The following is a 17,481-nucleotide window of genomic DNA, read 5'->3' on the forward strand; positions in this document are numbered from 1 at the left end:
CATTCGTCGAACTTATCGCATAGTCCGGTCTGTGTCCCTATATATTTCCTCTAACAAAACCTCGGATAGCTCGAACAGCTATTCGACGAATATCCCTTCTTCCTCGAACAGAAATATATCCCTGTTTCATCAAATACATAGTATTAAACCATGTATTTGTCGAACAGGTGTTCGACCATTAGAATTTTTCAAACATTCATTTTTATGTTATACATATTTTATTGAACTTGATATCAAAACCACGTTCATAAAAGTTCAATTGCTTAAAATCACGGCAATTCAAAATGTCATCGACATGCATTGTTTGTAACATTTTGAGTCCAGACATTTTAAATGTCGATGATTGATCGTGGCCAACCTCGGATGAGTCGAATACCCCGTATTTCTCGAACTATTGATCTGGTCCGATGCTGTTCGAGTTACAGAAGTTTACTGTACATCATTCAAAATGCGTTATATATTCATCATCATTGCATATTACATACCTGTACAATATCACCAGTTGTGTCATCGAACCTTTTAGAGATGTTTTCACTAATATGATGATCGAAGACAAAGTTTAACAGAAACTTGGTATAAACATTTGATAAACAATATCCTGTCCTGTAACGATAGTGTAATAACGTTACACAAGGATCAGAATCAAGTAATACGTGGACATGTAAAATACAACCAAATTGGGACTCGACTTCCTATGGCTTTGTAATTATGCAATATTAAACAGTGAGATTAATGGGGGACAACTCACTGGTAAAAATAACTTTTTGTGCTGTAGTAACATTTACATTAAAAAAAAGTTTCATTATAAAGAAGAAACCAACGCGAATTCCTGTATTATTACCTCACAAACACTTGTTGACACGAAAGTATGATTTGGTATGTTAGATTTGTAACATCGACGCAGGCTTTAATATAACATAAATCTACATAATACAATAGATATCAAAATAAAAAAAATTAGAAATGCATCCACAGGGTGTATGTCCCATGGCAGTCCATGGTAGATAGATCATATCTGTTCCTCTTCTTGTTTTTTCTTTGCCTCTTCCTTGAGTTCCTTTTCGTGATATTTCTTGATCTCTTTCGAGTTTTGTTAAGTCATTTCGAATGTGTATTGTAAAGTGTTTCTGTTGATTTTAAGATTCTAAATAATCCTGAATATAACTTCCTTAAGCAGTCCATAGTAATAAGATTGGGCCTGTTTACGTCCGCTTTGTTTTCACTCGATGTTTTTCATAATCTGATTTTTTTAAATTTTTCCATTATACGGGTGATTTCACTTCACATGCTGAAAGAATTCCGTTTATTTCCTCTGTATCTGCTTTAACCTTATCCTTTGTATCCGATGGCGCTGTTCTGTGAATTCGAAAATTATCAATTTTAATAATTGTTTTTTCTTATCGTGTAATTAATAATCTGATCTGTTGAGTATGGCGATGGTTCGACATGAGTTTCCTGTAAATGTTTATCTACAATTTCTTTGACAATATTTTGGACCTGGAACTCTACACATTTTAATTTTAGCTAACGTTCAATTCGCTAATTCGGGACTCTCACATAATTTCTTTGCATCTGTCTTTCAATCCACTAGGATGCTTTTCTCTACCACTACTGCACATGGAACACAGAACCACATACAATCTGATGCATTAGACCAGGTTAATGTATAGTTACTTGCATTACCAATCAACGTTACTGTTATTCCACGCACCCGAACGTTTGTTTACTCTGTAATTAGAAACGATTTTTGTCAATATGCATCCATGTGTAAGATATATCTAACTCGGTTTCCATTCCATATTCGAACATTTTATTTCACGTTATCATGACAAATTTTACTGTAAAATTAAGCTTGTTTCGTGTTGCAACCAGATAAATATACAAAATCCCACTTTTTGTCTCCAAATATTTTCGAAATAATAATACCGGTGTTTGGATGTTTTTTGTTGATAAATGAAATGAATGTTGTGGGTTACATAGCCCATGAATTCAACATCTAACTGGATGGCTAACCTTTGCCAGCGAGTTCTGTAGCTCTCGCTAGCATACGAATTAAACATACTCTTCTAGAAATCTTATTCGGGTTTCAAGGGGTGTCTACTGGAAGTGTAGCAATGAGAGCTAAATGCTCTGATGTACTTATTTTGAGGACTCCAAAATGTCTATTCATTATCCGACTCTGGGATCGACTGATACCGAAATAAACTGTACTTTTGATGGTAGTCATTTTGACAATTACATGAACACACTTAATGTAGCGTGGGTTTGTTTAGATATTTGATACACAATTCGTCTCCTTCACACATCTGTGTGAGTGTGCCGCCATTCCATACGTGACTCATGCACACGGTATAGGCTGCTGCTTGGGATATACGGGTCCTCCCGCAGCGCGCGCGCGTCGGATAATTACTTTGGCATTAATACTTACAGCTTTGGAGAAACTTATTTTGAAACAGGATGGATGTGTGTTGGGCGATATAGTGACCAGAGTCTATAAATACTTCAAGTTGGGGACTAACTTTTACAAAGGAATCCCGAGATAAATAAATTCGGATGGAGACCGGTAAGTATTAGCTTATCACAATAAGACATGTTTTTGTATGAAAGTTATTAGTCTAATGCCCGATAGCGCGACTGAGATATTTATAGAAACACCTCGGCTGGTGTCTTGTCTAGTCAAGTGTACGTGCATTACGCACGCGAGGATAACAAAATATGCCGGTATGTACGTGTGGAGAACTTAAACTCTTATAAAATTACAATGTAAAATTCATTATGGTTTAGACTTTTCTACAGTATGCGTGAACATTTAATTGCACTTGCGAAAGAAATTGGGAAAACTAAACATTTTAGCACTTAAAGTTATTTAGATGTAATACATTAATTACTGAATAACTTTTGCGAAGGGTCGCCTCTTTATTTCGGCCTATTTGAATGGTTGGAACTTATTTGATAAGTTTATCATTTATATTCTTATCTATATTATTCTTATTAAACAGGTATTCAGATGCTAATCGTTTGTACATAATATATATTTGTACATTTTCAGGAAATGGTTTGTATGAACGCATATTGTCTTAAATATAAGATTATCAGTTTTTGTTATTGATATTCCCATTATCTAATGTTTCAAACATGTTGTGTCTTTTCATTTTAATTTCATCCTTGCGTGTCTAAGAGAAGTAACGATAGAGGAAATCGAGAATTTAGGTGAAATATTCAGTGATGATATAAGAAACAGCGATAGAGGAAATCGAGAATTTAGGTGAAATATTTAAGAATTATAGATAATATAAGGAGAAATAGCGATAGAGAAAATCGAGAATTTAGATGAAATATTTAATGATGCTCTAAGGAGGAGTAGCAATAGAGGAAATCGAGAATTGTAATATTCAGTGATGATATATTCAGTGTAATATTCAGTGATGATATAAGGAGTAGCGATAGAGGAAATCGAGAATTGAAATATTCAGTGATTATGTAAGACTTCGTGGGGTCTCTTGTTTATATCTTAAAGTTTAATTCAACATTTAAAAATCGTACAGCATTCTAAAAAGATAGATGATGATATGGCTAGCTTTCATCAGGTCGATCAAAAACAGTTGTTTAGGGCAGGGCTTATCACACACACGCTGTTCAACAGACGTAATCACATCATCTTCATATTTTATAAAGATGTATCAGATCAGCGAATCAGCATAATACAACAAGTACAGAGAATATTTTTTACTTCCTTCTTCTGAAAGTAAAAGAAATAAATCATGCGTTCAAATTCAACATCTTATTTCCATCTTTTAAACGCAAGCAAGAATGAAGAAAGAAAGAAATCCAAACCTAACATCTTTATATCAAAAGAAAGAAGAAGCCAAATGAAAATATAAAGAGATTTAACTCTGACGTCTCATAGTAAAAATATCGAGTCGATTTTTTTTGGTAAAAATTAGCCGACTCCTGAGAAACTGTTCATACATCTACAAACTGTCGACAGTTCGTCAGTCAATGGGTACTTAGAGCATAATACACGATGTCCACGCCCCGCACTGGAAGTAAACTACGGCTGAAAATTATTGCTTTCGCTTTGAGCGAATAACCCATAGCACTACAAGATATGTGTATTTGTCGGTGGAATTTATTTCAAGGCGGGGGAAGTCGTTATCAATAAAATTTTAACATAGGGGTAAAAAGATAGCGAAAGCACATATATTTTTCACCATTCAATAAAAACTGACTTGATTATTACAATATGGATGCGTTTCAACCATATGTAAATCTAAACGATGTTTAAGACTAGGGTATTTTCTAGCTGTGTTTTAATCAGGTTAAGGTCGTTTAATAAGAGGGTTATTTTATGCGAATACTAGGTTTTGATGGTGAACGAACATGGGAGTACCAGACACCTACAGTCTCACTTATGTTATAAGATGGGACTTAATGAACAAATTGCCCTCTATATCCGATAGCTTTAGTTAATCCACTGGTCTAATTCAAATGCGATAAAAATATTTTAAGTATAGTTTATGTATATCTACTGATTATAGATGGGTGTTTTTTCGGGCTATCTGGCTTTCCTACGTCCAAGTACTAAAAATAACATTTTAACAGTTGCTACAAAGTTACATACTCTTCGTATGTGTCATGCGCCATGCCGTAGACCTGTGCAGCATCTGTGCTTTGTAATGAGGGTTTTGTTTTGTCACTGTACGTTAAATAATGATGATATTATAGCGTGCATTTGAACTAAATGTTTATTGCTGCCAAAATACGGGAAGTTAGTGGGGGTAAATAGCTGGTGTTTTTTTTCATTTTCATTTGAAGATTTTTGCACAGCTATAAACATAACGCAGAATCTTTGTATAAGAAATAATGATACAAGAGGGATGATTTTAGTGTGAGTATACAAGATTTTTAAGGAACGCAATATTACATGTGTAATATTACCAGTGTATATAGTGAAGGAAGGAAGAGAGAGAGGGGGGACGGTGGCCCAGTGCTTAAGGTGTCTCGACATATTACCACAAGCCCTCCATCTCGGGGTCGTAAATTCGAATCCCATGTGGGGCAGTAGCCAAGCATTGACCGCTGGTCGGTGGTTTCTCTCCGGGTAATCTGTCTTTCCTCAACCAACAAACCTGACACGTTCTTATTTGACCTTAAACTAATAAAACCCAAACCTTCTAATAGTAATAGTGCATAGTTGTTACACCGTAAAATTGTTAAGATAGTATTACAAATAGACAACTAAAATACGCGCATGGACACTTACAGTAGGGTTAAGATACATCGCATCTATGAATCTACACGATATAGTGGTTGAGGTGTTTTACATCCTTCACACTTAACTTCTGTATCGGCATGAAATCATTACTAGTACATGGGCGTTTTCATTTTGTGCTGAAGGGTTATAATAATCTGCATTAAACGAGCACCTCGATATTGTTAAATGGCAAATATAATAACCATAATGGTCACTTTAACAAATTATCACATTGTGCTAACCCTTCGAGCAGCAATGTATCAAACCCAAATACAATGGCAAGGGTGAATATTGATAGTGAAACAGATATTTACAATACAATGGATATCTTCGATTTTGAACCTTTTTTCCTTAGAATTTGAGTGGGTTGTTTTGGCTATTATTACTAGTTATCGGCATTTTCCTATACCTAATAGGTAAACAAGTTTCGCATGTCAAACTAAAGTTTATTAATAGTATTTTATGTAGTTAAAGTGTAATTGTGGTAATTGGGGAATCTACACTTTTAGTGGGGAATCTACACTTTTAGTAGTTAGATTATATTTCCAAGGCATTCAATGCAGGTTTACGTTGAACAAAACCACTAGGCGGACAATCAGTACCTTACCTTTATAAAAGCAGAAAGAAATGTTTTATTAATGAAAATATAACATTCAGGTATGAAGAAATTTATTTCAATATGTGGGAGGTAGTGAAGGATACGAAATACGGTAATCTCTCTCTTGAATTTTGCAACATTCCGTGACCCTCCTGATAACATAGCTTCTTTCATCAAACAAAAAAGTCGAATGTTGAATGCACGATTGTTTTCTTTAAAAGATAATATGGTATGCTTTCATTTTACAAAAAAAAATGTTATTTGGTGTACAGTATAATTATTTTACACAGATGAAGAAGAGAAAGTCCTGATGAGTGGAACATACAGCTTTAATAACGAGAATGGCGTGGTAGAGTCACAGCCGACAAGCACTGGTACACTAGTGGTCAAAGACCGAGAACAGTCGCCGGCCGCCTCGCAGACGACACGGTCAGAACCTGGCGGGAAACAAGTCGGACCCTCAGCATCCTCTGTGCCGTTTGACGACGCTCATTTGTGAAAGAAACTGGACACAAACTCTATTCTCCTGTCAGTCTGAGGAACAGAAATCGTAAGAAACACTTTATGTCTCCTAATTTTTGGTATAGATAGATTCTTAAATACAGTCTATGGCTATTTCATTCTAGAAGACGTTTAATGGATCTTTAAAAATTCATTAAAGAGGTTGGTGATTTGACTTATATTAAGCAAATGAAATAACTTGATAATTCAAAAAACTTACATTGATTACGATGGATTAAATGAAAGGTTGCAAAATGTTTTATACCACGCAGTAAAATTTATTAGAGTTCTAAGGTAGTACCTTCATTTTTAGGATGCAGTCTGTGCTGTTGCTGGCCCTATCACAAGTACATGGTAGCTACCCGACTAGGCGAGACCCCCTTTATGGCCCTCATTCCGTGTGCTGTCTTTGCACTCAGAATAAAAGTTAGAACACTATTTGGTATCAAGGTAAGTTTAGATTCAGGACACTTTAAAATTGAATCGGGAAGGTTACAAATAAGAATACAATATAAAGGAGTATAAAGCAAACCAGAAACTCCGGAAGGCAAGTATTCTTTCATAGACGACTTTCGAAGTTTTAATCTAACACACAATTTCAGTTGTGTACGGGAGGCTGAAGTAGAGATTTCGGATACATTCGCAACATTTTCGATTTTTTTACTCGCTATGGTCATCGATACATTTAGATCTTCTTATATATATTTAGGCTGGCGCAATTTGCATTTGTTGATAGAATTTAAATGTGTGGCTGTCAGCGGATATTAATTTCTTACAACAATTTTTTCCTAGATATTTATAGAGCAGATGATCTTATCCTTCCGAAACGCCCGGTTCTAATATCCATGTTTTAGTTACGGGTTTGGTATAAAGGCAGTTTGTTTTATACAATCAGTATGCTTCTATTTGTTATTTTGTTTGACATATGGTGACTGTTTTAGGGCTCGTTGCTGGGCGATTTCTGGGCTTCCATGTGTTGTGAACCATGCGCAGTGTGTCAAATGACGTCGGAGCTTGACTCTCTCGGACTTTAAACATACATACTAGTAGCTAATGATTTTGTATTCAGCATACTGTCTACAATTAACATTTTAACATTTTGTGTCATTGTTCATAACTAACTTATTAATTCCTTATTGTTACCCAAATCACATTGTAAATTTGGAAGTGGTTATTGTATTTTACAATTTCTAAAACTTGTACATTGTATTTTACAATTGCTAAACCTTGTACATTGTATTTTACAATTGCTAAAACTTGTACATTGTATTTTACAATTTCTAAAACTTGTACATTGTATTTGTGCCTTCTCCTTGCTAATACAGTGAGTATTTGTGTATTTATATATTAATATAAGGAAACGATTTTAATAATGATAATAATAAAAGTGTATGTTATTCCTATGCAAAGAGTACTAGTATATTAACAACAAAAATATTGTTTATCTAATTTTGACTTAAATATTGTAGTTTTCAAATTTCATTTGCTGCATACTCGGTGGTCCAAGGGTTATTTTCACTGTCTTTATATGAAGATAGTCATAGTAACCCCTAGACATCGTGGTTGATTTTGCTTTTGATTGCAACAATAGAACATGTACTAATCTTATTATGTATACTAATAAACTAAGAAGTCGATTAAGGACGATATTATCCAATCGACTATAAATGATGTTGAATTTGAATGCCTACCTGCACATTTTCATTTATCATTTTAAACATTTTGCGGTAGTGACACAACACTGTAATAATTATAAAAATGGCTAAGGCGATGCTGCATTGGCCATGGAATTATTTCATGGATGGTTGTTCTTTGGCTGTTTCTTTTAGTCGTGAAATAAAAAAAATGTCGAAATGTAACTTCGTGAGTTGCATAATAGTGCTTCAGATGCAACCATAATGAGACTCGGGGACTTGACACTATCTACAGACCCATGAAAATGTTTAAACTTTTGAAACAACATGTACATCAACCAAGTAATGATGCTTTTCCTCGCGTGGTTTATCTGCTCCCTGATTTCCATATGAATAACCATGATTGCATGAAAATCAAATACAGTGGTTGATATAGTCATTGCTGGAATTTCATTTCATTTTAACATCCTAATAGATGAATATAAACGAGTTTTTTTTTTGTTTTTTTTGTTTTGAATTGCTATATTCATTGGAATATGATTAATTGTAGTACGTCTACATTATAAAGTGATAATTAAAAAATCTATGAAATGATATTGTGTTGTTTGATTTATGGGTTTGTTCATTTTTCAGTCATTTAATATCTGAAGATTCACTAAATTAGTGATGATATTAGGGGTTTAAGATCGTTTTTTTATTTTTTTTGGAGCGTTTTTCGTTGGGTCGGCTGGAAATCCATTTTGTCCTCATGACTTGACGCAAATAAACAAAGATGTGACGTCAGGAGTCAAGGACGTTAAGACAAAATGGCGACCTCTGCTGGATTTGTGCAACATATTTTGGCGTTTAGATTCTTTGAAATGTAGATTGTTGTAGTTATGTGATAAAAAAATCTTTGCTCAGGGTATACCATATTTAAGGAGTCAAGGCTAAATTAAACAAAGCGAATAAAAAACAACACTTTATACACACATTAGATGAAACATAGAAAATATAATGATTGAAATACATGAGTACTGCATTACAAATAAATTAATAATTATAACATTCAGTCTATTCACAAGAATAACGACGATACGACTTTTAACATTTAAGCAACATAATGAGATGGGATAAATAAACAAAAGCACAATACGATAGCATAACAATTTATATAGCATTAATCCATGCAAGCATTTCATGTAATACCGATATTTGGTTAACTGGAAAATAATTATTCTTTATCTTTAGTTAAATTTCATATTTTTGTATGCGCCTGTTAAAATTGTGTTTAAAAATTTTGAAACTATGGGCATTATGCACCTCTCACATTTTTGTCAACAAATACGGAAAAACAATGACAAACCAATCATACTCTGTTCTGATATAGTACTTATTTTCAGGTATATTTTACCTGATATTCTACAGATAATTACCATTTTTAAATTATATACACGTATACATTGATATGGACCAAAGAGGTAATACTAATGGTTGTTTTCCAGAGAACATCATATTGTCTGGTGCACATCTGGTTATCATAACACAATTTAAATAAAACTCCGAAACGGTGTTTCATGATTACAATCAAGATACCAATGTTAAATTATATCTAAGAACATGATATAAAGTATAAAAGAAACATTGACATCAAATAGGTGTAATATATGAAAATTAAGCACGCTGGATATTAAGGAGAAATTATCATTTTGAAATTACCAAATATAACCTTTTAGATTGAAATTTAAAAATGTAGTGTTATTCACTGCATGGGAAAGGAAGAAAATAATTCATCTTTTTTTTGAAATATTTAATATACTTAAGTTACCTACATGCAGACAACATGTATCGACATTTGGTAAGATTCAAACTTATGTTTTCCTTAGCTTAATAATAGCAAATCGAAATCTTAGGTATGGATCAGTTTTATTTACTTTTATTCTAAATTGTTTTGTGGTAATCTGATATAATTGATATTTTTTTAAAGAACATTTTTAAGTTTACGATATATCACATATTGTAGACATCAAAAATAATCTTTTGAGATAGCATATATTATTGATTTATAGTATATTGGTTTGAGCTAAACAAAAATGTCTTGCCCCATTGAATCTGTGATACACTATATTCTAAATGTGTTGAACAAGGAAATAATCCACACGTGCAGAAAAAAAAAAACAAATTTATCGAATTTTCAAGACAGTCGCCTGTCCCTTAATACACATAAAACAAACACGGTTACGTGATAAAGCATTAACAATAGAAATAGAAGACGACAAAGGAAAACTCAAGAAAAAAAGTTTGTTGTTTTTCAAATATGATTTATTTTATAGGTAAAATACTACTTCTTACTGAAATCGGTATCATTTTTTTAAATCCTAACTTAAAACAACGATAATATGTTCAATTATTCATAAAATACCCCATGCAATCAAAAGTCGGCCTACCGTTATCGACTGTTTTTGTGTTATCATGAAATAGACCTACACGGATATGGAGATTTTTATTATTTTCCTTGAAATTACAAAGGACCTTCACTGCAGTGAAGATTCTATAAATATGAACAAAATCAAAAAAAGTTATATGTGGTATTGTGGCTTATTGAACGCTTGATACATATACAAACATAACTAATTTAAATCAAATGTTACCCTCATAGGGATATCAATGTGAGACATATATCACAGTCATGTCTACCAGTGTTAATAGTCTTATCAAAAAGTGTTATGCTGCTGAAGCCTTGCCCAAGGTTCTTACCCGAGGTTCTATCAGCTTATTTTGATAATGACGCCGGATCAAGACCAATATTTAGAACTACAAACCATTCAAAAATATTTGGATGTGATGAAAATCTTCCATTTAGATAGTGAAGTAGAGTCAGTTGTACACGAGTCATTTATTGCAGGTAGTATGCTTATATATGACGTCTTATTTACATTAGGTCGACCTACTGATTCAGGTAGTCATGAGAATAGACGACAATAAAAATAGACATATCAAAAATTGCCAGAAATAGCCACTACACATCTCCCATATTGCATTTTGACTCCGAGCCCTGGGAGGTATACCCACGTGGCTACTATAGCGACTTGAGTTACTGCCATAGCGATATCATACAATGTCTTTCTTATATAACAGACAGGCGACAAGTAATGAAATGAAAATAACCATGTTCGGAGTCAGCTCTGTTGCTGATGAAGGCCCGTTACAGAAGTCGCCGCTACACAGCGTAACACAGAACTGTTGCGCAGAGTTTTGGTCAAAGATACAGGTTGACCGATTGTCCGTAGAGGCAGTAAATGATCGAAAATTCAGTGAAAATGAACTGCCGTCCGAACATCCACGAATGTACGACAACAGTTGTCCTGTAAAAACGTAAAGAATAGCTTTAAGTGATACAAATCAGAATATGATAATATATCTTTTTTAACAATTTCGTAAAAAGGTATTTAGAATAAATTATTACGTTAATTTGATATATCGTCAAACGCTGTTTTCCTATGCCATTGATTTCAATACGGACTATCAGGAGAGTGATCCATACCATGGTTCAAATGTAAAAACAAATCATATTTATTTATATAAATCATAACCGTTGTGATTCGATTAGATTAATAGAATCTTACATAGGTCTGTAAAGTGGACAGGGATATCTCAACCCGAGTGAAAGATTTTGGCTGGTCAACCCTAGGCTTGCCGAGAGTTGGCGGCCAATATCTTTCACGAGGGTTGAGATATCCCTGTCCACTTCACAGTCCCACGTTAGACTTTTTTTCTCCCATACATAGTAGACAAAAAAATATGAAATTCCACTTCGTTTCCAGCTTTTTCATCGCGCCATTATCGTAGAAACGTCGTTATGCGTCAAAAGTGATGAGGTCATCTACAATGCGCGAAGCAGTTACGCCGCATGTATTGATGACGTAACGTAATTGTCTAGCGCGTGTGAGCTGTCTTACACCCCCTGTGTAAGATAGAGATATATTTTCCCTAGCAACCACGGAATATCCCTGTGAAGTATGGGAGAAAACCCTGTCAATTATGGGAGAAAGAAATTTGAAACCCAGTGCTTTGATCACATACACGCATTTTTCGCCTGATAAGTACATGTATTAGACTGGATTGCCTACCGTAGTTTTTCTACTCTTCGCTAGGCTTCGCTCCGAAAATACAATAGTTTTTATGAGCGTAGCCTAGCGGAGAGAATTGGTACTAAGGCAGGTTATCCAGTCTAGATAAGTATGACAGTTTACAGAACGGAAATTGTGGTCTTCTTTTACTTTGTAAATAGAAGAAACAACAAAAAATCAATTAAATCGACAGTGTACGACAGTCTGCTATAAATAAAGCAATTAAATGTAAAAAAACCGTTTCTTACTATAATTTATATATTTAAGTGTAGGTAAAGTACTTTGAATACGGGCCCTGATTTTTTATCTGTTCTAAAAGGGTCTAAAGGTAGAATGGAAAGAACAGTTATGATAGAAATTAAATGCCATATAATAATGACAGAAATGTTCCTCATTTGTATCATTTCATCAAGCCCGAGATAGTTTGTTACTAAAATTGTATCAGCTGGTCTGGGTTTTTTTTTATCGCTGCCAAACATTGCCAGGCAGCGAAGATTATCTTTGGCAGCATTAAAAATCCTATATATAGATATTTGATGTACTGAAAAAACTAAAAATAGCCTAATATGTTTATTTAGCCAAAGGGGTAGAACTATAAAAAAATAATAGTAAGATAAAATAAACTGAAAATCAAAATCTATAAATCACAATATTCTCCTTTTAAAAACTTGTATGACGTCGTTAAAACGGAGTATAAACACATCCATGGATTCGATTTTTTATAATTTGTATGACGTCGTTTAAACGGAATAAAAAATACCTCTGAATTCGATAATAGGTCACCATGACCTATAAGTCACCTGACCATAGGTCATGGTGACCTATTGCAATAGTCTTTTATCCGTCGTCGTGCGTCGTGCGTGGTCCGTCGTGCGTCGTGAGTTAACATTTCCTTATGAACGCGATAACTTAAGTATATGTATGTAGACTAACAGTGAAAAGACTTTGGACGAGTTCGAAATTCAGCTTGATTCGACGATAATTTACGGAGTTATTGCCCTTTGCACTAATAATTACTTTTGGACATGTGAACACGATAACTTCAGTTTCTATAAACCTAGCTGAATCAAACTTTGTATGTAGACTAATATTGAAAAGATCTCGAACGAGTTCGAAAATCGACCTCATTCGATCGTTACTTACAGAGTTATTGCCCTTTTCAATAATAATCATTTATAACTTGAGTAAATACAAACCAAGCTTTATGAAGTTTGGTATGTAGACTTTCATTACAAATTTCTCAAATGATTTGGAAAAATCAGCTTGATCCGACGATAATTTACGGAGTTGTTGCCCTTTGCACTAATAATTATTATTGGACTTTGTGAATACGATAACATGATTAAATATGCACTCAGTTCATGAAATTTTGAAATTAGACTAAAATTGGAAAGATCTGGGACAAGTTAGAAAATTGACCTGATTAGATCCCAACTTACCCTTTGCAATCATAACAATTGAATCTTGTGAACATGATAACTAAGTAAATATGCACCGACCTTGATGACATTTTTATGTACACTAACATGAGAAAGATATCAGACGAGTTTGAAATTCAGCTTGGTTCAATTGTAACTTACGGAGTTATTTCCCTTTGCAATTATAGTTATTGAATCTTTTGAACATGATAACTTAGTAGATATGATCCGAGCTTTGGCAATTGCATATAGACTAACATTGGAATATCTGGAACAAGATTGAAAATAATCTTGATTCGACTTATTTACAGAGTTTTTGCCCTTTGTGGTATTAATTATTAACCTTTGTGAACACAGTAATGTGAGTAAAATTATATATGCACCAAGTTTAATGAAACTTTGTATGCTGACCTATTAGATGTATGTTCCCATTTCGTGAACAAAATACATCAGTTGGCTAGTAAATTACATTACTACATGTAATTAGTATCAAATATCAGGTGACCGTTAAGGCCGGTTGGCCTATTGTTTATAATTTGTATGGCGTCGTTGATTCGATTTTTAATCATTTGTATTATGTCGTTAAAACGGGTTGTAAACATATGCATATCACTGGTTTCGATATTTTATAATTTGTACGACGGCGTTAAAACGGAGTATAAACGTACCTCTGGCTTCGATTTTTTCTATTTTACAGTACTGTTTGTCTTCGGTACAATTCCTCACGTTATCATCATACAGATTTTCGGCCTCAGCAGACAGTCGTGAGTTCCTTAGTGTCTTCCATTTCGCCACACATTTACCTTCTTCGCTGGTGGTAGCACACGAATAACAGGTGATAGCCCCTGGACAGAAGAAAAAAATGACTTTAACAAAGTTTTATTCTTTGATTGTCTGAAAGAACATTAATTGTATACATGTAATTAAGTATAACGCTTTCTTGTAAAATAGTTGTGGACGAAAATACAAGCTTTTAATCTTGAAAACTTTTCTACCTTGAAATGTTCAATAGGAAAACTTCATATACAGTTCTCGTGTGTAATAAGGTCAATTTGAGTATTCTCTGGCATTTTACAATCGGAGTTCTCTTTTGTATTTCAACACTGACTTGATCTAGATTTGTAAAGCGAGTGTCGTTTATTCTATATTTGCAAGGTGGGTGTTTGCTGTGACCGAGCATTATAAGGCTGATGACGCTGTGGCCTTTTTGTGACCTATATTTGTAAAGAGAGAGTCACTTTCACTTAGATTTGAAATTGTTTAAGCAAGTGTAACTGTGACCTAGATTTGGTAGACGGATTTCGCTGTGACATATATTTATGAGGCAGATTTGCCTGCGACCTAGATTGTAAAGCGAGTGTAATTTGTAAAACGGATTTTCCTGTGACATATATTTGTGAGACAGATTTCCCTACGACCTAGATTGTAAAGCGAGTGAAACACTGTGACCTAGATTTGCAATGAATGTCGTCGATAACACAGGTGGCATTTACAATTCCATAAACAATCTCTCCCATGGTTCATTGCGAAATTGAGAGACCCGCAATGAACTTTGGGAAATATTGTTTTACAAAGTTTTTTTTATTCTCATTGTGTAACAATCTATTTTGCCTGATGCAGCAGTATCGATTGAAATTTTAAAAAAAATCCATGCGTGCTGTATGTCGATCCCACTCTTGTGAAAGAGGAAGTAAAATTTAACGTCCTTAATCAAATATAATTCATGATAAGTAAACACATTATACATACACAATGCTGTAGTGCGTGATCAGTCACTATTCATGGTACTCTTAATGTTTTATCTTAATGTATGCTTATTGTACATGTTTGTTTCAAGATACCACATTACATAACTGCCATGCTATAAATACGCCAACCCATTTTCAATGTCATTATATGGGACTTTATGCGGTACTTTTTTGACAATATGTATAATAATTGATTTGGAAACGATTTCATTCATGCCTATACAATGGTATTGTAGCCCACCTAGTCCTATATGTTTTTCACTACACGAGTATAATAAGTATAATACAAGTTATGTTTTTCATATGTTTTTCACTACACGAGTATAATACAAGTCATAGGTTGAACACATTACAGCGAAAACGCAGTCATTACATACATATACATGAGGTGGTGACAACCGCTCTACATACGTAGATACCTTTCCAGCTTCACACCGAATGTTCCATAAATAGTAAATGTCTGTAATGTAGGATCTTGTGACAATGATATACGTCATTGTCTATTTGTGTATTTCCTACCAATATGTCAATGTGCAGTTCAATTTTAATTCAATGTTGTCGTGTTTGTTGTCGCCTGTATATTTCTTGTGTCATGTCTGACATGGCTACATGTATCCTCGCTCCTATTTTCTGATACTACCATTGATGTTGTGCATGTCTGATAAGGCTACATGTATCCTCGCTCCTATTTTATGATACTACCATTGTATGTTGTGTCCATGTCTGATAAGGCTACATGTATCCTCGCTCCTATTTTACTACCTGATACCTCACTCCTATTTTTGATACTACCATCATATGTTGTGTCATGTCTGATAAGGCTACATTACATGTATCCTCGCTCCTATTTTCGATACTACGCTAAATAATCATGTTAGAATGAATACCAACAGCCGTGTCAATTCTAAACTTTTTTTGTAAGACGTCATTACAAAGGTTTCTAATATTGGACTGCGTATTTTGATTTAAATTTGGTAATCAATGGGTTCCACCAGTTGGTGAAATAATGAGTTATTGTCTAACTTAAATGGATTCTCAACCAGAACTTAAATGAATAAAACAACACATGTAATATATAACACTTGTACAAGCAGGTGATATTAACGCTATTAAACAAAACCCATGTTTTCGTAAAATTGAACATTAACTATATGTATTACAAACTTACCTGCCATACCCAACACACACAGAAGGCTAAGAATGATCAGTATCTGCTTGGTTCCAGACATTTTGAAGATTTTAGAAATGTTCGCCGGTGCACTCCTGGTCCTCCACCAACCAGGAAGTTAGAAGAGCAGCCAATTATAGGTATGTCCTATGACGCTTCGTCTATTGTCAAAGACATACCCTGAAAGGCCTTGGGTTTACACATACCTACCTGTGTGTAATTTAAGACGGACACTAGTTTGTTTGAGACGCAGGTTTTTGTTAGCTTAAGATCTTAATTGACAAAACCTCTATTTTCATATAACACAATTTTTTATTTATTTAAACTGAACGTTTTACATATCAGAATTACCAAGTAAAACGGTTAACGTACGCGTTCCGGTAGTAAACACTCTAATATTTCGGCTAAATGTAATCGTATGTCAATAAATGTTCAGCTAAGCATGACTTATATACATGACATTTATTATGCTAATTGGAAGTCAAACACACTACGAAGTTCGTACACAGATTATATATTGTAAACACGTCTACAATTATAATGGAAAGACCACACTCTTGTCAAAATATCAACACAAATTTGGCGGATATACATGTATTGTGGACGTATTACTACAGTAAAATCATCATATGGAAACTCCAAACAAAGTGAATCAACAATAACACCAATCGATGAACTCCGGTTCATACATTATCAGTAATGTGGATTTTATGAAACAAGTTTTTTTTCCTCTGTGTAATTTTGCCTCACATGAAGAACATGATGAAACTCATATTAAAAACTCTATTTAAAACAATAAAACCTATAATGAGCATATTAATGTGTCCTGTCAAGTGGTTTTTAATCATGAACTTATCATACCGGTATTTCAACAAACTTCTTTTCCTCTACTTTAACAAACTGGAACAACTTAGATGGCAATATTAAATCACTACCTCTTTCTTCCTTTAAACTGGTTCTTTCCCAACCTGTTTCTAATAGTCTACCATGCTACTTTAATCAGGGAGAAAGAAAGTTTAATAATATACAAACTAAATTCAAAGACGGCCTT

At 33.9% G+C, this 17,481-nt stretch overlaps 1 protein-coding gene and 1 pseudogene across 1 annotated transcript; one reads left to right on the forward strand and one right to left on the reverse strand.

Annotated features, from left to right (window-relative positions):
* The first annotated feature begins 2,322 nt into the window (after nt 1–2,322).
* Nucleotides 2,323–8,545, forward strand: LOC138314959 (placenta-specific gene 8 protein-like; annotated as a pseudogene).
* A 2,026-nt stretch (nt 8,546–10,571) lies between these two features.
* LOC138314966 (uncharacterized) lies at nt 10,572–16,589 on the reverse strand. The gene is made up of 3 exons (XM_069255636.1): nt 16,431–16,589; nt 14,183–14,359; nt 10,572–11,331 (listed from the first exon to the last, which is right to left on the reverse strand). The coding sequence occupies exons 1-3, from the start codon at nt 16,489–16,491 to the stop codon at nt 11,078–11,080; spliced, it is 492 nt and encodes a 163-aa protein (XP_069111737.1). The 5' UTR covers nt 16,492–16,589; the 3' UTR covers nt 10,572–11,077.
* Between the last annotated feature and the right edge of the window lie 892 nt (nt 16,590–17,481).

Source organism: Argopecten irradians, chromosome 1 (genome assembly GCF_041381155.1).
Source record: "Argopecten irradians isolate NY chromosome 1, Ai_NY, whole genome shotgun sequence".
Lineage (NCBI taxonomy): Eukaryota > Metazoa > Mollusca > Bivalvia > Pectinida > Pectinidae > Argopecten > Argopecten irradians.

Bases quoted from the DNA above. Each gene is read 5' to 3' on its own strand.
- LOC138314966 (XM_069255636.1), bottom strand. From the start codon at position 16,491: ATGTCTGGAACCAAGCAGATACTGATCATTCTTAGCCTTCTGTGTGTG. The intron at 14,360-16,430 runs GTAAGTTTGTAA...TCTTCTGTCCAG, and splicing joins GTGTGTGTTGGGTATGGCAG to GGGCTATCACCTGTTATTCG. The intron at 11,332-14,182 runs GTACGTTTATAC...ACGTTTTTACAG, and splicing joins AGAAAAAATCGAAGCCAGAG to GACAACTGTTGTCGTACATT.